General features: G+C 43.7%; 2 protein-coding genes across 13 annotated transcripts in view; one reads left to right on the forward strand and one right to left on the reverse strand.

Annotated features, from left to right (window-relative positions):
• NRDC (nardilysin convertase) overlaps positions 1 to 15,499 on the forward strand; it is a 90,614-nt gene extending 75,115 nt beyond the window's left edge. For 3 of the 4 annotated variants that reach the window (XM_025420084.3, XM_049094291.1, XM_049094290.1), the window contains 14 exons: positions 1,494 to 1,613; positions 2,722 to 2,773; positions 3,675 to 3,825; positions 6,513 to 6,640; positions 8,173 to 8,335; positions 9,903 to 9,934; positions 10,166 to 10,304; positions 12,172 to 12,219; positions 12,512 to 12,564; positions 12,985 to 13,068; positions 13,786 to 13,876; positions 14,076 to 14,192; positions 15,053 to 15,142; positions 15,283 to 15,499. In XM_025420084.3, the coding sequence (XP_025275869.1) occupies positions 1,494 to 1,613; positions 2,722 to 2,773; positions 3,675 to 3,825; positions 6,513 to 6,640; positions 8,173 to 8,335; positions 9,903 to 9,934; positions 10,166 to 10,304; positions 12,172 to 12,219; positions 12,512 to 12,564; positions 12,985 to 13,068; positions 13,786 to 13,876; positions 14,076 to 14,192; positions 15,053 to 15,142; positions 15,283 to 15,477 (1,463 nt within the window). In that variant the 3' untranslated portion in view covers positions 15,478 to 15,499. Of the gene's footprint in view, positions 1 to 1,493; positions 1,614 to 2,721; positions 2,774 to 3,674; positions 3,826 to 6,512; positions 6,641 to 8,172; positions 8,336 to 9,902; positions 9,935 to 10,165; positions 10,305 to 12,171; positions 12,220 to 12,511; positions 12,565 to 12,984; positions 13,069 to 13,751; positions 13,877 to 14,075; positions 14,193 to 15,052; positions 15,143 to 15,282 lie in introns of those variants that run through there. The other variant, XM_049094292.1, reaches the window with a different exon arrangement.
• Positions 15,500 to 16,174: 675 nt separating this feature from the next.
• Positions 16,175 to 23,482, reverse strand: part of OSBPL9 (oxysterol binding protein like 9) — a 160,770-nt gene continuing 153,462 nt past the window's right edge. For all 9 annotated transcript variants that reach the window (XM_025420091.3, XM_025420090.3, XM_025420088.3 and 6 more), the window contains 8 exons: positions 23,215 to 23,299; positions 22,322 to 22,432; positions 21,989 to 22,052; positions 21,729 to 21,869; positions 19,305 to 19,383; positions 18,481 to 18,572; positions 17,207 to 17,342; positions 16,175 to 16,941 (listed from right to left, as the gene is read on the reverse strand). In XM_025420091.3, the coding sequence (XP_025275876.1) occupies positions 16,867 to 16,941; positions 17,207 to 17,342; positions 18,481 to 18,572; positions 19,305 to 19,383; positions 21,729 to 21,869; positions 21,989 to 22,052; positions 22,322 to 22,432; positions 23,215 to 23,299 (783 nt within the window). In that variant the 3' untranslated portion in view covers positions 16,175 to 16,866. The remainder of the gene's footprint in view (positions 16,942 to 17,206; positions 17,343 to 18,480; positions 18,573 to 19,304; positions 19,384 to 21,728; positions 21,870 to 21,988; positions 22,053 to 22,321; positions 22,433 to 23,214; positions 23,300 to 23,482) is intronic.

Raw genomic sequence — 23,482 nt, forward strand, 5'->3', positions numbered from 1 at the left:
TCCCAGGACCCTGGGATCATGACCTGAGCCAAAGGCAGATGCTTAATCAACTGAGCCATTCAGGCACCCCTATTTCAAGAACTTTTGTTCCATATATATGTGTATGTGTATGCTTCTGTCTCCCTGTCTACTAGCTTACAATGGGAAAAATGGAACTTTGAGAAAGCCGCTGGTCTAGGTCAAAGATTACAGCTGTATATAACTAATTTATTCAATGCTATTTTCCACAGCAATTCCACTCCTAGGTATATACCCAAAAGAATTAAAAACAGTCAAACAAATACATGTACATGCATGTTCATAGCAGCATTATTCATTAATGGGAAATAGCCCATATGTCCATCAGTAAATGAATGGATAAACAAATTGTGGTAAATATATACAAAGGAATAATATTCAGTCATAAAAAATGATGTATAGGGCAGCCCCAGTGGCGCAGCGGTTTAGCGCCGCCTGCAGCCCAGGGCGTGATCCTGGAGACCCTGGATCGAGTCTCACGTCAGGCTCTCTGTATGATGCCTGCTTCTCCCTCTGCCTGTGTCTCTGCCTCTCTCTCTGTCTCTATGAATAAATAAATAAAATCTTTTAAAAAAAATGATGTATATGCTACAACATAGATGAACCTTGAAAACATTATGCTAAAGAAGCAGACACAAAGGGTTATATATGATTCCATTTATAAATGAAATATCCAGGATATATGAATTCACAGAGACAGAACACAAATTGATGATTGCCAGTGGCTGGGAGGAATGGATAATGGGAAGTGACTGTTTCATGGGATATAAAAGTTTCCTTTTAGGATGCTGAAAATGTTTCAAAACTGGATAGAAATGGTAGTTGCACAACACTATGCATGTACTAAATACCTCTGAATTATTCACTTTAAAATGGTTAATTTCTTATGTAAATTTAACCTCAATTAGAAGAAAAACCTTTTAAAAAAATCTCGCATATTTTAGACAATTCAGTTCCACATCTTGAACTTTAAGTATCTTAAACAAGCCAGTTCATTTTAATAAAGAAACAAGTAGTTTTTTCTATTTCTGTTTTCCTTTCAGTAGCTATTTCTCACCTACATATTGATGAAAGAATTTTTCATTAACTTAGTTTGACTTTGTTAGAACGTTTTTGTTATAAAACATAACAAAAATTGACATTCTCATTCAGGAATGGATTTGTTTATAAATTGGTTTATACAACTATCCTAAGGGTCCCTCTTACAGTTAAGATTGGCTTTGAGAAAGGTAATGAAGCAGAGTGTGGAAAGGTCAGAACCAGTCCTTAGGAAATTATAGATTTCAGAGTTCATTTAGTTTAAGGCCAAGAGAGTTTTCTTTTTTGCATTGTTCTACTAACGTATTGTATTCTAGCATTTGAATTTGGCTTACTTTTGCCACCAAGAAAAGTTACCTAGACTTCTAAACCCAAGAACAGGTTGTTGGGAATCATGTTGAATTACATGATGAATTATTACTCTTTTCTGTTGTTAGCCACGGACTTCATGTTGAAGGCTTTTGATTGCCCAGAGACAGAATACCCTGTTAAAATTGTGAACACTCCACAAGGTTGCCTGTGGTATAAGAAAGACAACAAATTCAAAATTCCCAAAGGTAAAATGTTTCCTTCTATAACAGGGGTGAAATAAGCTTAGCGACTCTTTCTCCACTTGGTAGCAACCTATTTCCATGTGTCTATCACCTGTCTCCCTTTCTCCTTCCTCTTCCAGTTGAAGATCTTTTCTAGGCTTAACTTGTCAGAACCATACTGCACTTCTTTGAGGTCACAGAAATCCTCATATACATATAGATTCTAGGAAATAAAGATTCAAGGCTAAAATGAGAATGTTTTTAAATAATTCTTGCAGTTAAATGAGAGGAGAGCCAGATGCTTAGCCATCTTAGGGAATGGGTGGTATGTTTTAAACATTACTTTTAAAGAGACAAAAAGAGTACGCTGAAGGAAATTATTCTTAAACACAATAGATAGCCTATTCCAGCATTACAAATGTGAAAAATCCTCCACTCTTTCCCTTTACCATTTTGCTTTTCATTGTAAAGGAATCACAGTGTACACTGATTAGTTAAATAGACTCCAGAGTTGTTGACTTTAAACTGTGTTGCTTTTTTATTTTCTGTTCTTGTGCATCACATAGGAACTTATGGAAGCAGCTTGGGATCAAAAAAAGCTGAGAGCCCTTCATTGCCATTTAACCCAGATCCCTAATTTTAACACAACTGTTTTGTGGCCCTCAGAGATTCTTGAATTTATTGGGAAGGTGTTTCTTGAATTAATCAATCAGTATTTCAAAACATTGTTTAAGAACATTCAAAAATGTTCTTAAATTCAGCTTCTTTGGAAAGTCTGCTATGACTTTCTGTGAGTATTGGGGTTCTCTAACGTTTTTGACATGTATACCTCTGTAAACATTTTCTCTGACCAAAGTTGTTAATAAATAAATACAGTATTCCTAGGCTTCTTTCTATATCTGTTTATGTGTCTGGCCTTCCCATAGACTAAAGTGTGCCTTCTGGACACTCTTTAGAGTGGTAAATACTACTTTTTAAAGACATGTCAGGATAAAAATGTAACAAGGATTTAAGGGCTAGTAGTTAATTTCAGAATTTTTAGGAAACATGATGTTAGGGGCATATAGCAGGTATATAAAATATCTGAGGCCTCTGGCCTGTATTTTCTCATCTATGTTTTTTTTTCTTTTAGCATATATACGTTTCCATCTGATTTCACCTTTGATACAGAAGTCTGCAGCAAAGTAAGCAATTGTCCACTTTACTGGAAAATATGTTTAGTTTCATTTTGAATCATTCTGTCATTTTCTCTATCAGTACTGAGCTGTGCTGCTGATCTGTGTATTTTTTTCTGTGCCGCAAACAAATTATTCATATTGATACTAAACATTAAATGGAATTGTGGCTGCTTTATCTCTAGCACCCAGGTGTAAAACATGCTGATAATATAGGGTAGTCATAGTATTACTGGATTGAGAAAGTTCATTAGAAATGAGTTTGGATCAGCTCTAGTCTGTAATGGGAACAAATGCATCTGTTGATCCTATATTTAGAAACTGGCAAAAAAAAAAAAAAAGAAACTGGCAAGGAATCTGATTATACTTTATAGCAAATAACTTATGTATTTATATATAGATAACTGCACTGTGGGAGGTCGGAGCCTAAAATGTGTCTGAAACATAGAAGGTACTCAGGAAATGTTAGTCTACTACTTCCTTTCCTTTGCCATGTAAACTGTGGAATCTAACCTTAGAATAACAGGCAGCATTAATATTAATACCACTTGAAAAAATGTATTAGCTGCCTCCCTTCCCTCAGATTTTTAGGCTTCAGGGACGGCCCAGAGCCTTTGGGCCAATTGTTTTTTATGCCTTTTACACTTACCCCATTTTTCAGTATGTGTATATAACAATTCAAAGATGGGGAAGCATTGCTGAAGGGAGGTGTTCTGTAGTGTGCCTATAAAATTGAGTCCTTGGTAAACTGTATTTACTTTTGAACTCAGTATACGGTTTTACATTCTGGAGTAGTGTAACCACTGTCTTTGTAAAAGTAGTATAACCACTTTGTTTCCTACTCCAAAACATGTTTGTTCGTGTTTATTTCTTGCCAATTAATGATGCTGTTTTCACTTTATATTCTCAGTGTGGTCCTCTTTGATATCTTTGTCAATATCCTTACCCATAACCTTGCGGAACCAGCTTATGAAGCAGATGTGGCACAGCTAGAGTATAAGTTGGTAGCTGGAGAACATGGTTTAATTATTCGAGTGAAAGGATTCAACCACAAACTACCTGTAAGTACAGATGTTCTGTTTTGCTCGTAGAGAGCTTTGGATTTTATTTGTTGCCCCTAAAGCAGCAATCATAGAGGCTTATGCATGGGTTGCTGTACATAGAAAGAAATGTTTGTTAATGTGGGTTATCGTGTTTTCTTGGCTGGTGACAGCTATTCTAACTTGAGCCACACATAAGAGCAACATCTATTCATTAATTACTAGCAATGCATGCAATGTAGCCTGTGCTTCAGGCTTGATTTCACTTCCTTTTGCTGTCAGTTTCTCGGTGGCCACCACTGGCATTTTGGACCGGTTTGAGATTAATTTCATACTCACACGGTAATAACAAATTTAAAGCACCTGGAACATTGCCTGACAGAGTAGAAGTCAAGTGTTTGTATCCTTCCAAGCTCTTCCTTCACTCTGTCCCTTTGTTTCGGGTATGTGTTGTATTTTCCTTCTAAATTTAGGAGCCTTTGAGAAACATGATCTATACCTTGTCAGTAATTTATCTTTTGATAAGGAATGTTTCAGTGTTAACTTTCATAAGCAAAAGGAGAGAGAACATGGAATGCTGGCTAAGAGGGATAGACCATTAAATACCAGCTAAAATAATGCAGTATATCCAACAACAAATGTTATATCTTGATTTCTTTTGTAGAACATATATCAAGATTTAGGGAACTAGGTTCAAACAAGAAAAAATCTGGAGCAAAGTACCTGGCAGAAATTAGAACTGCGCTAAGAGGCCTCTGTGTCTTAGCAAAAACCCGAGTATAGTTCTTTTCTTTATACCCTTGCCCTAATCATCTTCCCCAGAGAACAAAGATTGGCCTTAGGAGGAGACATTGTAGAATATTTGACTTTTGTTAATCTTCAGAGGCCTTAATATAATATAGCTTAAGGTCCACGCAGATTAAAGCCTAATACATTGGTTGTCATTTAGGAGGTATATTTTAGAATTACCTTGGGAGCTTTTTAAAAATATAAGCCATAGGGGATCCCTGGGTGGCTCAGCGGTTTCGCGCCTGCCTTTGGCCCAGGGCGTGATCCTGGAGTCCCAGGATCGAGTCCCGCGTTGGGCTCCCGGCATGGAGCCTGCTTCTCCCTCTGCCTGTGTCTCTGCCTCTCTCTCTCTCTCTATGTCTATCATAAATAAATAAAAATAAATCTTTAAAAAAATAAGCCATAGACAAGTATTTGAGACTCTTAATTTTATGAAGCTTACCTAGCCTTCATATTAAAACCTGGCATAGAATCTATAAATCTCTCTCTTTTTCTCTCTCAACCTAGATACCAGTTTCACCCTATATAATATAGATTCAGACATTTTAAAAATTTGAAAATCCAATAATGTAACAGAAAGAAAAATTCATGTGACCAAAAGCTAGGAATATGAAAGGTTTGTTGCTCAGTATTTGAAAGTTGCTGAACACAAATCATTATAACAGTTCAAACGGAACATTAGATGAATAAGTAATAAATGCCAAAAAAAAATCTGATAAATTAAGTGGGCATTCTTAATAAGAAGGAATAGAAGGAAATTAGTTAAATACAATAAATACAAACCTTCATGGGGGTGTTGCCTGGCTGGCTCAGTTGGTAGAGCATGTAGCTCTTGATCTCGGTCAGGATTGTCAGTTTGAGCCCCATGTTGGGTTTATTTTTTATTTTTTTTTTTATTTTTTTTTAATTTTTTATTTTTATTTATGATAGTCACATAGAGAGAGAGAGGCAGAGACATAGGCAGAGGGAGAAGCAGGCTCCATGCACCGGGAGCCTGACGTGGGATTCGATCCCGGGTCTCCAGGATCGCGCCCTGGGCCAAAGGCAGGTGCCAAACCGCTGCGCCACCCAGGGATCCCCCATGTTGGGTTTAGTGATTACTTTAAAATACACGTTCCATTACGTAGTATCAAGAAAAACAAAATAGGAATAAAAAATACAAAATATGTAGGAAGTAAAAAAAAAATTTACTTCCTGCTGCCTAGGGAGCCTGATGGGAGACGGATCATAACCTGAGCAAAAGGCAGATACTTAACTAAGCCACCCAGGCACCCCAAGTCTCTGAAGTGTAAAAAATAATGCGATGTGACTGGTCACAAGATCGGTATCAACATCAGTGGGTTTTTTTTTTTTCCCTGTAGTAACGATAACCATGTGGAAATGGATAGAAAAAACATTGTATTATATAATATTGAGAAAAATAAAATACCTAGGAATAAAGAAGAGTATAGAATTTATGTAAAGAAAATCAGAAATCTTACTGAAGCATATTATAAAAGACTTTAAGAGAGAGACTCATTATGTTTCTGGATAGGACAGCTTGATAGAAAGTTATCATTACCAAAATTAATATATAAATGTAATGTCCTCCCAGTTAAAATCACATTCAGGTGCAGTGGAGATGCTGAATAAAAAAATTATTTATTTGGAAGAAAAAAGTGTTTAAGAATACCCATGAAAATTACTAAAAAGGAAAAAAAAGGAATCATTGTTCCAAATTTCACAATTATTGAGGATTTTAGCTCCTGAAGATTCTTCGAATCACCAGTACTTCTCATTTCTCCTACAAATACCTGTTACCATGCTGGGCCCCTGGTAAACACCAATGGAAACAGGTTTCACCCCCACCCCCCACCTCTGCCCCAAAACCGTGGATTTCGTGCTTCTCTACTTAAAGTGCTTGTTTCTTTTCTCTTTAGCTACTATTTCAGCTCATTATTGATTACTTAGCGGAGTTCAGTTCCACACCAGCTGTATTTACAATGATAACTGAACAGTTGAAGAAAACCTACTTTAACATCCTCATCAAGCCTGAGACTCTGGCCAAGTGGGTATACATAGTATCAGCTTGTATTTTGAAGGCCTGAAGGTGGTCAAAGTGGTTTGCCTTTCTAGGGGTTAGGTGTGGGGAATGAGACTATGGTTTCAGTGCTGTTTTTCAGACGAATTAGAATTGGCTGTGGTTTAAGAAACCATCCATTGGGTGATAGGATTTCTAACCCAGCTTAAGTAGGTGTGAGAAGGACTAAAATAAGCCTGCTTACTATACTTAGAGGCGAACAATAAACAAGGGCATTTTCCCCCAAAGTTTGTAAGTAAATAAGTTAAAGAAGTGCTGGCCTTGTGGTAGCTCAAAATTGCTTTACTACTGGTTTTAGTATATTGGGTAACTGAGTTAAACTGCTTAACCCATCACTTATCTGGCAACTGCAACTATCCAGAATTCAGGTTTCCAAAGGAGAGCAAAAAGGCTTCTGAGAGTGTGATTAAAGCCTCCACTCGTAACCCCTTGGGTCGTTCATTAGAGCCTGTTCTTTTGTCCAGGGGTAATGGTAGTCGAGAGGTACCTCTATGTGAATCAAAAAAAGCACCCCTTTAGGGTGCCATCTGTCAACAGGGAGAGCCTTTGTGGGAGGGAGAAGAGAGTCCTCTCTGAGCAGATAGCCCTTTGTGCACATGGCTTACAAGCCCCTGCGTGACTCCTTGCTGGCCATCTATAAATGGCAAACAGCACAAACATATGTAGAGGCCCTACTTTTGACACAGTTACAAAGAAGCCCGTAAGTGAACAATTCAGAAGCAAGGCAGGTGGCATTTAAGAGTCATACCTGTAATAACTGATAATCTGGTCACAAAATGTCGTAAAAACTAATAACCAGATAGAAATTAGAAAGGATAGTCATCTGGAACTATCAATATGATGAAAAATAGCTCTGTATCCAATAACTCCTGAATACTAGCTTATTAAAATATAGTAGACTAATAATTATACCTCTTTATTAGAGATTTGTTATTTGCTAGATATAAAAACTATATATATATTTAACTCTCTCCCAAACCCTATAATAGTAGTCATTATTACTTACCATTTTTCAAATGAAGAAATTGAGTCACAGATGTTAAGTAACTAGCCAAGTACAAATAGTTTAGTGTGAGGAGAGAGGGAAGTTTAGAGTGGGGAGGCGGAGTAGGGGTTGGTCTGATTCTGGCCTAGAGCCACTACGTATACTGTGTTGTCACTGTAGTCATAGATACTCATAATACTGGCCTCTAGTAATTAACAACATGCTAGTGAGATTTCAAATAAAAATAGTAATGATTCTAAATTGGAGTGTGATTCATCTGGCAACTAATGTGAAATATTTTACTTTGCCACTAAGATAAGTGAGTTGTACCCGTGAGCAAATCGATGTATAACTTTATATGTGTATTTTTAAGTGCTTTTTGGTGATTATCTTAAGTTATGATAGAAATTGTGTCTCTTCAAAAACATGTCATCTGTAGAAATTGAACCAAGTCTTTTTTTTATCTTAAAATTTATTTCAAAACAATGAAACTTTTTCTTTGCCCTCTGAATAGAGATGTGCGGCTCTTAATCCTGGAATATGCCCGTTGGTCTATGATTGACAAGTACCGGGCTTTGATGGATGGCCTTTCCCTTGAGTCTCTGCTGAGCTTCGTCAAGGAGTTCAAATCCCAGCTCTTTGTTGAAGGCCTGGTACAAGGAAATGTCACCAGCACAGTGAGTGTGAGGTGTTGTGTTGCTATTGGTTAAGTCTGAATGCTCTTGTGGGCTCTGGAATTGCATTAGTTCTGCAAAAAGGGAAGCTCTGTAGTCTTGACAGGTCAGAGTTGTCATAGCACAGCCACCCTATGCTGGGCAAGACTTTCTTCTTGAAGAAGACTGCTGGTAATGGACAGGGCTTTGAGTGAAACGGATGTGGTAAATACACGGTATTGGTTACTTGTTGAAGATGGTGTGTGGAAACAACAGTTTAATTTAGAGATTGAAGTGGGAGCTCTGGGGTATGGTGAGGGATGTCTACACATGCACACGGGTAGTCAAAGTCCTAGAAACAGAAAGTGGAGTGGTGGTTACCAAGGGTTGGGAAGATAGGAAGGTGGGGGGTGCTGTTTTATGGGTATAGAGTTTCTTTTTTGCAAGGTTCTGGAGTTCCATTTTAGAATACATATTGTAAGTATATTTAACACTATGTTATGTAACTGTCAGTAGTTAAGATTCTAAATGTTGTTATATGCTTTTACTACACACACACACACAAAATGAGGCTAAAGATGTTGAAGCCTGAGGTTAGGCAAAGTAAATGAATAAAGAAATAGGTAGAGGATGGCCAAAACTCAGTGACTAATTAGATGTGGAAGTGAGAGGAGGGAGGGTCTAGGATGATGCCTGGATTTCTTGCTTGAACCAGTGGGTTGGTGGAAGAGTAGGAAAATAGTAGATTTGGGGGCATATGAGGAGTTTGTTGTGATACATATTGAGTAGGATAGGTCTGTGGACCTTGTAACCAACTGAGGCCTCTTCTGGCCCAGAATGGTTGTTTGGGACTCTCCCTAAATTTGTTTGGCTAGACCATCTTCCTTCATGGCTTCCCAGTTTCTTGGGACTGGCCCCTTGATGGGATATATAACTGGCCACTCTGGAGACTGGCTGCTGTCTCCTCTCTACTTCCACTCTGTCTTTATCCCTGCCCCGAAACTAGCCTTTGTTTCTTTCCTTCCCACAAAAAGAAGTTTAAAAGCAGGGATAGCTACCTGCTTTTCTGAGCATGATGAGAGTACTGGGCAGGGGGTCCTTTTGGTCTAGAGGACTTAGTACCATGAGTTGCTCCAGGTAGAAACCACTGTAGAGATGAGCAGACCCTCCCTACACCCCCCCATTTTATAGGTAAGAAAACAGAAGCCTGGAGAGGGGAGAGGCTGCACTCACTTAGTGTTCTGTGTTATCCTGTTGCTCTGTGCTGGGTCTATATTTGTAGACCGAGGTTTTGAAAACATAGTCACAAGTGTCATAGAGGACGCGGCCTAGTGGGCTAAACTGGGCAGTTAAGTTTGACCACGTCACAGTGTGCAGGTAAACAGTGTCAGTGGGAGAACAGAGGAGCAGCTGGTCGATTGAGAGGCGCCTAATATTCAACAATCATAATCAGTGTGGTTGGCAGACTAGATCTGCTTTCGTACTGCTTTCCAGGGTTTCTCGAACAATTATAATATTGATATTAGTTGGTTCTGAGTGCAATTAGGGTCCAGAGAGCCTGCTATAGTTATTTTTTTCTTTTGCCTCCTAGGAATCCATGGATTTCCTGAAATATGTTGTTGAGTGAGTATTGCTTTGAGTTTTCTCTGTAGGACCTTCCTATTAGCACGAAGGCTTTGAGCCACAGCTCAGTTACCGCTAAATCCACAATGAACGGTGCTCCCTTGAGGCTGGCTATGTAAACAGAGTCCCTCAGAAGGGACTGTGGATGGCCGGACGCCCTCTTCACAGTCGTCTTTGGGTGAGGGGAAGAGGGGAAAGGCGCTGCTCAGTGACCCACTCATTCTTTTGCAGCAAGCTGAACTTCATGCCCCTGGAGCAGGAGATGCCTGTGCAGTTCCAGGTGGTAGAGCTGCCCGGTGGCCACCACCTGTGCAAAGTGAGAGCTCTGAACAAGGGTGATGCCAACTCAGAGGTCACGGTGTACTACCAGGTCAGTTGGCTCCTTTATACACAGCCATCCTCGTGCCTAAGACTGGTAGGGCACTAAGTTTGGTGGAAGGTCGAGTACCCGGGAGTAGTGACCCTATGACTTTCAAGGCCCTTCTGCAGTTACCTCTGTGGTTTTATCCGTAGGGTCATTTGTCCTCTTGAAGCAATTGCACTTAAAAATTGCTCCTGTTAGCGAAATGGATCCTTTCTCAATCCCAGTGCTTCATCGAATCATTCAACTACTAGTCCAGAGGGACAGAGACTGAAGAGTGGTTGGAAGTTCCTATCCCTCCTGATAGAACCCCAAGTGGCAGGACGACATTTGTTAAAAGGACAGTTTTGAAAAAGAGACAAAAGTAAACATAACCAAGCCATCAATATATAGCAAAACAGAGTGACTACCAGAATCGTAATTAAAAGTTTCAAAGCATCTGAGATACAGGATTTATCACCTGTTTTGATGAATCTGAGGTCCAGAGTCCTTTACTTGCCTGAGGTGTGTGGGGCTTAAACCTGTTCCTTCTGTTCTCAGATCCTGTGTTCTTTCCACACCATTCTCAAAAGGTGGGATGGGGCTTAAAATAAGAGCTTTGCAACAGTCTCACTTGGCCCATAGCTTGTGGTTAGTCCCACTTACTTCTAGAACAGCTGGGACCTGTGCCTGTCCAGATTGATCTCAGACTTCTTAAACTCTGTGGTTCCTAGGTATCCTGCAGTAGGAAGTCACTTCTCCATCAGGCCCTGTGACGATCTCCCTGGTCTGGGCTTTGGGCAGGGGTATATGGCCTTACTGTCTGTTGCCTTGTCCTTTTATTGTGTTTCTGGCCCTGAACTTATGGCTTTCCATAGAGACCCAGCTTGTGTGTGGAGCCCTTCACCCTCTGGCTATAGTTACTTTGTTTTTATCCAGATTCTCAGCTTATTTGAAGCTGAAATGACTACCAGCTCCCCACCCCCCCCCCCCAAAAAAAAAATTCATAAATGGAATGGCCTGGCCCTGTCCACATTTCCAGTATTTCTGCTGTTCAAAATCCATAGTACTTTTCCCGTTTAGGTGAGATTTCATATCGTAAGACCATGTCTATTGAGGTGCTTTCTATCCGTTACCTCTTAGCACTGGCTTCTAAAACAAACTTTCCTTAGGAAACCACTTCCCTCTTCCCAGAGAGCATCTTGAACAGGAAATCTCCTTGCCTGACTAAACAGGACTTGCAGGGCACATAGGCTTTCAGCCCCTTCCTCAAGTGAAGTGGGAAGGAAAAGAAATGGGTCTGTTAGAGGAGCCTGACAGTGGGGTGTACTAGCAGCATCCTTGCTTGTTGGCTTCCTGCCCCCTTTCATTCTAACCATGTTATTTTGCTACTCTCCAGGAGAGCCGGGATGTGGTCTCCCAAGTGTGGTATCTGCCTTTTAGGTATTTCTCTTATCAGCTGTTTTGGGTCCCTGTATATGACCTTAGAAGCTTCTGTTCATACCCTTTCTTTCTGAGGAATAGGTCCAGATATCCTTCATTGATCCCAAATATTTCCTGCTTTTCTCCTTAGGACCTTGAACTGCAAATACTTGACTTTAGGTTTGGTCCTTTGGGTTCTTTGGGCAGGAGCTGGCAGGTTGGGTATTACTGGAGTCACCTCATGCAGATAATCGGGCATGATTTCTGTCCTCACAGGCCAACTAGTCTAGTGGGAAGGCACATGTATAAACAAAATTGTTGAGAATATGGCAGCAGAGGGTGTGATCACTTCTCTTGGGGCAAGAGAAGAATGGGATGGATACCTGAGTAAAGTGGTTGCCAAGAATAGCTGGATTCTTCAAAAGTCCCATAAGCCATTGGATTGTCAGTTGGTCTGACCAACCTCTCCTTTCAGTCAGGTACCAGGAGTCTGAAAGAATACACTCTCATGGAGCTGCTCGTGGTAAGTTGTAATAAAGGAGAGTTGAGGTGTTCAGAAGCCCTTGACCCACTCGGAGGACGGGCCTTTCTGCCCGGGAGCTAGGGACTCGGGAGGGGTCAGAGGCCTGTTTGTTGGTGAGATGGTTATTTTCGTATTCTCCTCTGATATGAGCATGGACAGGGGGCTTGGGCGATTTAGGAAGAAGGCAGTAGGGAGGCTGGACTTCGGGGTGACGTGGAACACTTGGGAGTTAGAAGTGGAGCTTTTCTCTGCTGGGAGGAGTTGGGCTGATGGGTAGTATGTTGAATTACAGATGCACATGGAAGAGCCTTGTTTTGACTTCCTTCGAACCAAGCAGACCCTTGGGTAAGTCTGCTGGCGAGAGCACCGAGCTCACATGAAGGTCTGGGGCTAACTTTGCAGGCTGAGGTTTACCAGATACCCTGACTGAGCAGCCTCTCAGAGCTCACTGGTCCTTCCATGCTTTAGAGTCATACCGACTGGTCAGAACTTCTAGAATTTGCATCTTGAACCATCTATGATCAGGTTTTGTTTGGTCAAGTTTCAAAGATTGACAAGGAAAAAAGTTAGTGTGTAGTCCTCAGTTCAGGAGAGGGGTGGACACCCTAACCCGAAAATGAAGTAGATGCATACACATTTGCAGATTTTCTTTCAGGAGTCAGGTCCAGTCAGGATGTATAGAAACCCTTCCCACTCATCCCTAGCTTCTGAGGACAGGGCTCTGGGAACTGCCTGCATTCATAGAATTCTTCATTCTGGCTGTAGGTACCATGTTTACCCTACATGTAGGAACACATCTGGGATCCTAGGATTCTCTGTCACCGTGGGGACTCAGGCAACTAAATACAAGTGAGTAGATGGGCCCAGCTATTATTATTCTTGGCCTGGAGAGGGGGTTATTGGCACATCCTTTAAACCTCAGGAACTGGGATCCCTGGGTGGCTCAGCGGTTTAGCGCCTGCCTTTGGTCCAGGGCGCAATCCTGGAGTCCTAGGATTGAGTCCCACATCGGGCTCCCTGCATGGAGCCTGCTTCTCCCTCCTCCTGTGTCTCTGCCTCTCTCTCTATCATAAATAAATAATAAATCTTTAAAAATAAATAAATAAACCTCAGGAACTCTGATCTAGTAGGGTTTGCTTCACTTAGTCACAGCTGTGGAGGGTGGGGACAGAGGGTGGGTCGTAGGTGGCCTGATGCGGGACAGATCAGTGGTGGATCAGTGATGGTTCCAGGGGCTGCAGGGCTTGTCAGTGTTTCCTCTCTCCAGGCGAGCCCGAGCACAAGCAAAGCACAGGTGCCTGACTCGGCACCTAGGCTAGAACCAGGCAGGGGAGGAGCCTCGCTGGGTCGCGCTCTGGGGCGGTCAGGCTTGGCTGGTCACTGCTTCAGTGCTGAGGGGCTGGGTCCTTTGCTGTTCTGTCTCTCACTCAGCTTAGAGGAAGAGGGCTGAGGCCGGGGAAGAAAATACCCCAGTCTCTTTCCTAGAAACATGCCGCAGCCCTTTTTCTCCTTTGCGTTCTGCTTGAGGCCAGGTTTCTGCTGACTTGTCATTGAACGTGTTTTCAGTTCTGAAATTGTTGATAAGAAGATAGAAGAGTTTCTTTCAAGCTTTGAGGAGAAGATAGAGAACCTCACTGAGGATGCCTTCAACACCCAGGTGCGTGTGCTGGTCTGGTCTTTTGTTCCTTTGGCTGGCTCTTGAGATTTGTAGCCCCACCTGACTGGACCGTGTCTCCTAGCTTCGTCCCTCCCCGTCACGCTGGCAGGTCTGTCACAAACCAGACTGAACAGGACCAAGTGTTCTGGGACGACTGGGGTGATGCTGTACCTGAAGGTCTCTCTTTTTGATGGAACAGGTCACAGCTCTCATCAAGCTGAAGGAATGTGAGGATACCCACCTTGGGGAGGAGGTGGACAGGAACTGGAACGAAGTGGTGACACAGCAGTATCTCTTTGACCGCCTTGCCCATGAGGTAGTAGGAAGTCCTGACCAGAACTCCTGATTTTCTAAGAGTCACACTGCCAAGCAAATCAATATTGTGTGGAAGAGAAACCCGGGGTGCTCACCTAGGTTTGCTTATTGCAGACCATCTAGGTTTGCTTCATCAAATCTTGAATTTCCAGATGGGTTGTCTAGCACCATAGGCAGCCAAGCGATGCCCAGTTTTGTATGGGTATTTTTTGTGTAATATACTTGTTTTATATTTTTATTGAGGCTCCCTACCAAATTTGTGGAGGGAAAAACAGGTTCTGCTCTTCTGGTCTTTATGGAATTTATCTCCAGGTTTATTGATTCTGGGTGTAGGTCTTTGACAACTTCTAGCCCAAAGTAATAAAACCCACAAAAGAGCTTTGGGACCTGCAGTGTAGGGCGCTTTGACAGTGTAACCCTCCATGGTGGAGTAGAAAAGGACACTGAGGCAGAAAGGCCATTTAACAAGAGGTTTCAGCTCGTAAGCGCTCCAGTTTTCCTTGTGGGACAACCAAGTTCTCTTCCTGTGTTTCCACCGCCCCTGCCCCCGTATCCTCTCAAGGCAGAGTGTACAGTTAGCACGCCCCCCAGAGGCGGCACACGTGATGGTGGATTTCGGCTGTGCGCTCCTCCGCTGTAACGAGGGCGTCGCTACCGTTTGCCAGGGCTAACCACTATTGCTGTGAGACACGAGGGTGTCACACAGTCTCGTTTTCATCCTTCTCTAGAAGGTATAAAGGATATGCTCAGGTGCTGAGCAGAACCAAACCTAGGGGGTGTGGGAGTTTAGTAAGACCTTTCCAGAAAATGTATCACTTGTCTTTTATAGCTTTCTTTCCTATCTTCCCTCTCCCCTGTAAGATTGAAGCACTGAAGTCATTCTCAAAATCTGACCTCGTCAGCTGGTTCAAGGCTCACAGAGGACCAGGAAGTAAAATGCTCAGCGTTCACGTGAGTATGGTTGCCACGCTGGCTCTAAGCCATCAGGTTAGCCCCGCAACCTTCCCCGAGCTTGGGCTGGTACTAGATGTTCTGACCGGTTTTTGCCCGCATCTGGTGAGCCTAGTTCTCAAGTCTTTGGCTTCTTTCAGGTCGTTGGATTTGGGAAGTATGAGCCAGAAGAGGACGGCTCCCCTTCGGGTGAGGAGTCCCACTCTTGTGAAGTGATGCAGCTAACCTACCTGCCGACTTCCCCCTTGCTGGTGGGCTCCACCATTCCCATTACCGACATCAGGGCTTTCACATCGACACTTAGCCTGCTCCCCTACCACAAAATAGTCAAATAAACTGCAGTCTCGTTGGCCTGAAGCATTGTGTATTTAAAAATGTGTTGGTATCTTATGAAGTTACACTACTACTAGTGCCACTGAATTTTTGCACTGCCGTCATAGAACTTTATTTACACTCCTACCCCCCACGTTGTGAATCAGAAACCACGGGTTACCCTAGGAGCTGGCAGAGAGCAGCAGCTGTGCCAAGTGCGACCAGAAAGCTTGCTGGAGCAGTTAGAGAAGCCCTGGCCTGTCCTAGTTCTCAGCTGGAGGACCCCGTTCTGTAGGGGAACTCTGAGAGGCCCTGTGTAACCCAGGTCTTAGTGCCTAAGTGCTAGGTGCTAATACGTGGTGGTGGTTTTTTTTTTTTTTTTTAATGTATTTTTAAATAAAGACAGTTCTGTAATGCCCTTCTTCAGAACGAGCCATTTGCTACTGTAGCATTCTTTTTTGTTTGTGGGGTGGGAATCTAAAACCCTCTTCCTAAACTAAGGCAATAAAATATTTTTGGATAAATATTGGGAGCCCTATGTGTGCTGTATGAGAGTTCAAGGGACTCTGGAGAATAGCCTGGTGGGAGCTAAACACCGAGCACAGAGTACATGGGAGGGCTGAGAAGAAGGATGGACCCTCCACTGCTTCAGGAGAGTCCTTGTGTAAAGCTACTTAGCTCTTGGATTCAAGGCTGCCAAATAAAAGAAACACATTTAAAAAAATTTGAAAAAATTACTTTATGAAGCCTTAAGAAGCACTGAGTATAGTTAAATATAGTTAGTCCAGAGTTAGATACAATTTAATAGTCCAATTCCAAAACAAAAGTTGTTATAGGTGAGGCCAAGAAATTTCCTAACACTTGATTTTAATACATTGCACTAAGTTTCTAAAACTCAGAGGAACCAATATTTACAGTAGATGGAGTATTTGTGAAAAATCTGCCATCAGGTATATATGTATATATATGTATATGTGTGTGTGTAGGAGTATTTGTGAAAAATCTGCCATCAGGTATATATGTATATATATGTATATGTGTGTGTGTAGAACCCAAGCTGATATGATCTAAGAAATAGGTGTATATCTTAACAGCCATACTAGGTGTGCAAGGTTTAAGACTGGGATTTATAAATGCTCTTCAGAGCATGGGGTTTGGGGAAAAAAGCAGACCTCTTGCTTTCAAAACCTGAAGTTTTTCTCAGGACTGAATTCAAAATTGTAACTGCCACAGAAAAGGAAAAGAGGGAAGCTTTTCTCGTTTTAATTGTTCATCTGCATCAGAAAGTCCAGTATCCCTGAGATAGGAACCACTGCAATAAGAAGGGAGTGAACAGATTCTCCCAAAGGAAGATTGTTGCTTAATTATGCCTATTGCCCTGGTCATCAGGTGTAAACGTTGCATTTCCCAGCCTAATGCTTTGCAGCACCAAGACGTTTCAGTAATGGTTCATCGTAAACCCAACATTCTCCATCTTCATGAAATAACTGTAAAAGAAAGGGGGAGAACTCCGTTACTCATTTGCATTGTACGTCTATAAATAATAGTTTTTTAAATCATCTTAGTTCTTCTCCCCTCCTTACACTAAAACGAGTTTCCGGCAGGGACCAGGGCTCATCGTGGCAATCAGCAGGCTTATTTACAAGGGGTACGTACGGTACTTCTGCAGTCAGTGACAAGGACGCGGAAGTACAGCTCAGGGCACGGGGGCGCGAGGCTCAGGGCCGGGGCAGGCTCCCCAAACAAGCTTACCCTAGTCTCCCATTGAATTTCCTTCTCTTTCCTTTCCCGGGCTTCTGCTCTTTGTTTTTCTTCAAGTCTATGCTTGGCTTCGGTTGCTGCATCAATGTCTCTGATTTTTAAGTTGAAAGTGACATCCTTCCAAAGGCTAAAGAAAAGAAGTCAAAGTGCTAAGTACTAAATGGAGAGGAGTTAGCAAACCTGAGAATGACCGTGCAGCACCCGCTGAGTACAGCATCGTCAAAGTGTAAGCCAACCGGGTTTAAGTACAGTTCAGGGACGAACTGGAAGTGGTACCAAGGCACTGGCATAAGCAGAGAAATGGGCTCGGAGGATTCCACTGCTAGTGTCGAAGGAAGAGAAGGATGGGCAGAAAGCTAGATATGCGATACAGAGGAGAGCAAAACCGACCCTGAGGTCTGTCTGGGGCTCCACCAAGGCTAGCAAGGCAGCACTGGGGTTAGTGGCTCACCTCTCCCGGGCTTGGGTTTCCTTTGTTAAAAACCAAAAGGGTAAGTAAGATCAGGGGAGAAAAGTTCCATTTCAGAAAAAACTCCCTTGAACAATGAAATCTTGGAGACACAGTCTGAACAGAGTAAGAGTCAAGAGGTGAACTGTAGAGACTGGGCTAAGCGATGTGGCTGCTTCCCAAGGCCCGGAAGCTGGTAACCGGGGAAGTGTGGCGTCGCCTCGCAAGGGCAGGAACCGGGGCCAGGAAGCGGGCACGCGTAGCCCCGCGGAGAAGGCTGAGCACCATGGGGCAGTCCAGCTACGCAGGCTGTTAACGGGTCCGACACAGCAGTGCGGTACTGGTGTGCGAGAGCCCGTTCCTTCACTTAGAAACGCCCTAATACGCTAAACCAAGAGCTTCGGGGGTGATGCTCATGTCACCAAGAGACCCGGATTCTACCGTGCAAATGGGAGAGGAAGAAATTCTGCTGGTGTCTAATTTTCCAATGGTTTCAAACTATTTGATGATAGTAAGAGGCGTTTTGAAAGCCTGACACTGTGGCTAGTGTTTTCAAAGTCCCTTCAGAGATCTGTGCGGAAACACGCCGGGTACGACCTGAGGGCAGACACCTCGACTGGGCCCCACAGGCTGCTGACAGGCCAGAACACAGCGGATGCTTACTCTCCCCAGCGTCAGACACGTACGGGTTCGTCTCCGGGGCGCTCACGCCAACTCAGGCGGTTCCCAGTTTAGGGCAGCAGGCGACCAGGCTGGCTTAAGCCCTAGGCCCCGGGCCTCGAGGCCCCGCCTGCCACGGCCCCAGAAGCACGCTTACCAGCGGGATTCATACTCGTTCTGATCTTCCAACTTCCTCACTTTCTTCTTAATTATAGGCAACTTCTTGGTATCTATAAAAACTGCATTTTCCTAGGAAACAAAATGAAGGTAGATGTTGTATTGTCCCACCTGTTCTGGGACGAAGAGTCCTTTTTCCAGAAGCCTGTAACAGACCTACTAACCAAATCCCACCCCGACTGGCAGGCGGGCCGCGGCTTCCCACGCCCCTCAGCCCAGACGGCGCGGTTGTGCTACGTGCTCAGTGCTAATCTCTTAGAAAACTCGGGCCCATAAACAACTGATTCTAATGTTAAACGCTGAAGCACTTTTCAGGCTGAGTGTCTCCAAGTCCAGAATCCAGTTCATTGCTCCTGTCAACCCCAGGCCACCTTCCTTCTACTTTAGTACTGCTGGCGACTTCCTGGAGGTCAAGGACTAGCTTACTCGCTTCTGTCCCCGTGGTGCCAGGCAGGAAAGACCTTTCTCATAAAAAGTCAAGCTGTGTATACAAACACAGACAAATTAGTTTAGCACTTAATTTTATAAACCTAGCATCCAGTGTAATGATCTAGCCATCATTTACTGGGTGTTTACTATATATGTCAAGGGTTTTTTTTTGTATTTTGTTTTTTGTTTTTTTTTTTTTTAAACATACACTGAGTGTTTTGAGAGGGGGAAAAGAAATCTCACTGTACTGCTGGGGAGGAAAAAGGATTTCCCTGAAGAGATGGCACTAGATCTGGCCTTGGTGTTTCCATTTCCGGATGAAGGAAGGCTACACTTCAACGTCACCTCAAGTAAGAGTGAAATACAGGTTCTTACCCCTGTTGCATATTTTGCATACATTACACCATTCCATTCCCCTTCAACCGAGCAAAAAGACTTCTTGTCATTTGGAGAACTAGATAGAAAAGGAAACATTTCTGTTAGTCCTAAATTGAAAGCTCTCCCAAGAATCTGGTCAGTGCACCCCTCCCCCCCAGGGCAGGACACAGAGGAGTGGCTGTGAAGTCTCCGATAAAAGCAGCCCCGTAGAACTGGATTTCCGAGCCAACTGGAAGAATGAGGCCCCTAAACAAGACGCTACTGGACTCCAGGTCCCACGAGCAGTGGGTACAGATGAGCAAGAGAGCCCTGCGCTGGGCGTACTGGGGCCACAAACGCGGAGACCGTGCCTGCCCTGAGGCTGTTCACAGCCTCATGTGGAGACCGCCTCAGACTGTGGGTGCTAAGTGCCATGGGGTGTGTGTGTGAGCAATGGAGAGCAAGGGCGAAAGGGCTGAAATGAAGGTCACAGGAGGTCTCACTTAAGGATGTAACACGGGACGGCAGGCTTTCCATCCCAAGGAAGGGTCCAGAGGTCCAACGGTCAAATTGACCTCTTTCCAAGGAAGGATCCTTTCCTCAAAAAACCCAACAGGCCTCTAGAGGACAGGACTGGGATGCGTGGCAGGTGTGGAATTTGGGAAGTGAAACATCACAACAAAGGACAGGTTAGGAAGGGTTTGGCAGGAACACAGAAGTGGCTCTAAAAGGCTCAGAAAGGCAAATGCCCAGGGGAGAAGGGTGCAAGCTGCCATTCCTGGACTGAAACGAGTTTCTTCTGATTTGGGGGCTTTGGAAGGGGGGACAAAGGGGAAGAACAACAGTAGAATCCCACATTTAGAAAGCCTTTGCGCAGCGCTTCTCAGGGTGGTGGGGACCTGGGGGCTCCCCAAGACACTCTTAGGTCAAAACTATTTTCATCATATTAAGATGTCAACTTGCCCTTTGCACCCTCATTTTCCCACAAGTATACAGTGTTTCCCAGGGGCCGGGACACCCGCAAACTTCCAGTAAGGGTATCAGAGATTTACAAAATTCAAAAAATGAACAATGCCTCTCCTCTCACAAATGTTTTAAAGAAGAGTTTTGGAAAAGGTTTTTCATAAAAAATGCTATTGCTGTCCTTTGTAAATGTATTTATAAATATTTTAAAGATTTGAGAGAGAGGACACTCCTGTGCACAAGCCAGGGCAGAGGGAGAAGACAACTCAAGCAGACTCTGCCCTGAGCTCGGAGCCTGACGTGGGGCTCAATCCCACGACGCTGAGATCATGACAGGAGCCCAAATCAAGAGCCGGATGCTTAACCCACTGAGCCACCCAGGCACCCCTATTTATAAATATTTTAAAATAATTTCTAATATGCGAAATATCAATGGATATTATTTGACATAAGACAAAAGCTCTTTGGGGTTCTTAATTTTTAAGTGTAAGGGAGTCGGGAGACCGACTCTGAGAGCCACACAGCTCCGCGATTCACCCTGTGCTCCAGCCCCTTCGGAGGGCTGGGCTCTCTCTGCTCCCTGTTTTGAGGGCAGTCTTCCTACTCTATCACTACGATGGAGGGAAATGCTGCGGAGCCAGCGGTTCCCGTGGGTGCCGGTGACCTCCACAGACCCTGAGAAGCAGGCCCGCCCGCCTGCCCTGGACCTGCTGGTCTCCAGCACCTGACTGTTTGGGGGTGCACGTGCATTCCAGTGGTGGCTCGGCTGCTCTCTGAGCTCTGCCCGTTTTCTCTGACTGAAGTTTAGTAAACTTCATCATGTGTTCATGGTCCTTCCTGTTCAAGATATTTTTGGATGCTAATTATGTCGTCCCAGTTATTTCCCTGGAAAACTGGTTAACCACAGTCATTTATCTTCCATCTGCAACACTGGTCCCAGTAAGGCCTCGCAGGGAAGACAAAGTTCTGCAGATTCTCCTCTTCCAGCCAGATTCTGAATCCACCCAACTGACTTGTGACCCAGACAGTACAGCTGTATTCATTTGACCCTAGCCGGAACCAAGCCGAGATGTGATGGTTACTCTTTTTCCCCAGCAAAGGCCAGATAAAGGGACTGTGAGGATGCGGGAGACACTGCACTGGGAATCACAGTGTCCACTGCACACACTAGCCCTGTGGTCCAATCGGCAGTACGGAGTCCAGAATCTAGGATCTGCATAACTTGGCAATCTGGGAAGACTCCTCTTGGGTTCCTTGGAAGGAAATCCCATCAATGAATGACCTCTGATTGTACTGAACCCAGATTTGAGGTCTCTTTCTGATACGAGGTTTTAGGAACAGACATAAATATAGGTTGTGAAAGAAGTTTACAAAGGCAAAACCATTAAAATAGTCAATTCCTAATAAAAGTTATAGTTCAAGACAAAAAGTATTTCAGGGAAGCAGAAGAGCACCAAAGCAGAAAAACAAAATACCTACAAAATCTCAGCAGTAATTCTGTGCTTCTTGCCCCCATAGAAAGGTTTAGTGTGGAAGACGATATTTGCACTATAGCCAGTTTTGGAACAACTGATATTGCATTCTCCGCCCAGCTCCACCCAGGGCACTGTGAGGATGGACCTGCAAAATCAAAAGCACAGGTAAGGCTGACAGTTCAGAGGATGAGAGGAGAAGTACAGCTTTGGAACAGCAGGGTCTGCTGCCAGCTGAGGGGAGGAAATGGAGTCAGCTCTACTTGCCTTCCGTACCCGTTGGGGAACGTGAGAATATAATGTTCGTCATAATCTAGACACGAGACACAGCCTGTGGGGAGAAGGATAGAGAGTGTGAGGAGTGGTGTCAAGTGGCCGTAAGGCTTTATTGTCTGGTTGATGGACACTCCATTCAATTTAGGAAAAAACAATCTTGCACCCTCCATGCCTGCTCTCCTCCCCAAAATACATGCTTTTTATGCAACAATGACATCCAGTCTGGCCTTCTTGGTGCCATTTCCCCTCACTAGGCTAGGGGCCAGCACATATTAGAATAAAATTCTATTAATACTCCGGTACACCCCATGCGCAGAGACTTACCCTGCCCTATGTTGTGCACCCCAATTGACATGCCAAGGAATTTTGATTTGGTCCAGATATGCGCATTGAATTGTATCTTCTTGTTAAAGCACTCAGCATAAAAGGCTGAAACTGAACAAAAATTGTTTTTAATACACTACATAGCTACAGTCACCTCTCCCACTCCATCTGGAGAAAAAACAGGCTTCAGGGGGAAAATCCTTATGTCCCTCAAAGAATAGCATCGAAAGAGGCCAGGGGGTACCTAACTGCCTTTTATACCCTGTTTATCCCAATGCAAGCACCATTTAGGGCCATATGGGCAGGAACCTCCCTGAACCATGAGGCTGTAGCAATCCTGGAGACTTAGAAATCTTCTGGTCAGCACACATGTCCTTGCTGCCCTAGCCCCAACCTGGGCCCACCCAGTATTTCCAGTCTTAACACCGTTGAGCAATGGAGACATTAGGGATATACACTTTGCCCACTATGTCAGGAACATACTGTTCTAATTTATATAAACTCTCAAAATGGCTGAGGTCTCTAGAGCACAGCTCGTTATGTGTAAGATGACCGTAGAAGGATAACAAGTTCGTTTCCCACATCTCTGCTTTTTACACGCAGTTAATCAGTGAAGAGAACCTTCGGTACCTACACAAGGAACAGATAGGAGGAGCCAATCTTCATAAGGCTAGAAAAATACAGACAGCCACAAAACCAACTAAAGTGACCTCAATCGTGGAGCTTTTTTTAAAATTATTTTTTTAAGTAGGCTCCACACCCAGCCCTGAGTTCAAGAGTTGCACGTTCTCTGACGGAGCCACCCAGGTGCCCCAGCTATATGGAGCTTTTAATGACCCCCTTTAGACAGAACAGTTTGAGAGTGGACGGTGCAGAGGAGCTCGGTGACTTACTGGGTGGATGATGGGAAACCTGCTCAGCCACGAATGTCACGCAGTTTTTGGAAACCCAGGGAACTGGCCCTTCGGAAACTAGCTCCTGTAAGCAAACATAACATTTTCTTTTGATACGGATAAACAAGGGACACTGTGGATAGTCTAACAACTGGAGTCCACCTCCCCAGTGCTTAACTGTTCTCTCCTCCACACATCCCAGCACCTTACACATAATGTCATTATGGCACTTAATGTCACTGCTGGAATTACAGCTTTGTATCGGTGT

This window comes from Canis lupus, chromosome 15, assembly GCF_003254725.2.
Source record: "Canis lupus dingo isolate Sandy chromosome 15, ASM325472v2, whole genome shotgun sequence".
Lineage (NCBI taxonomy): Eukaryota > Metazoa > Chordata > Mammalia > Carnivora > Canidae > Canis > Canis lupus.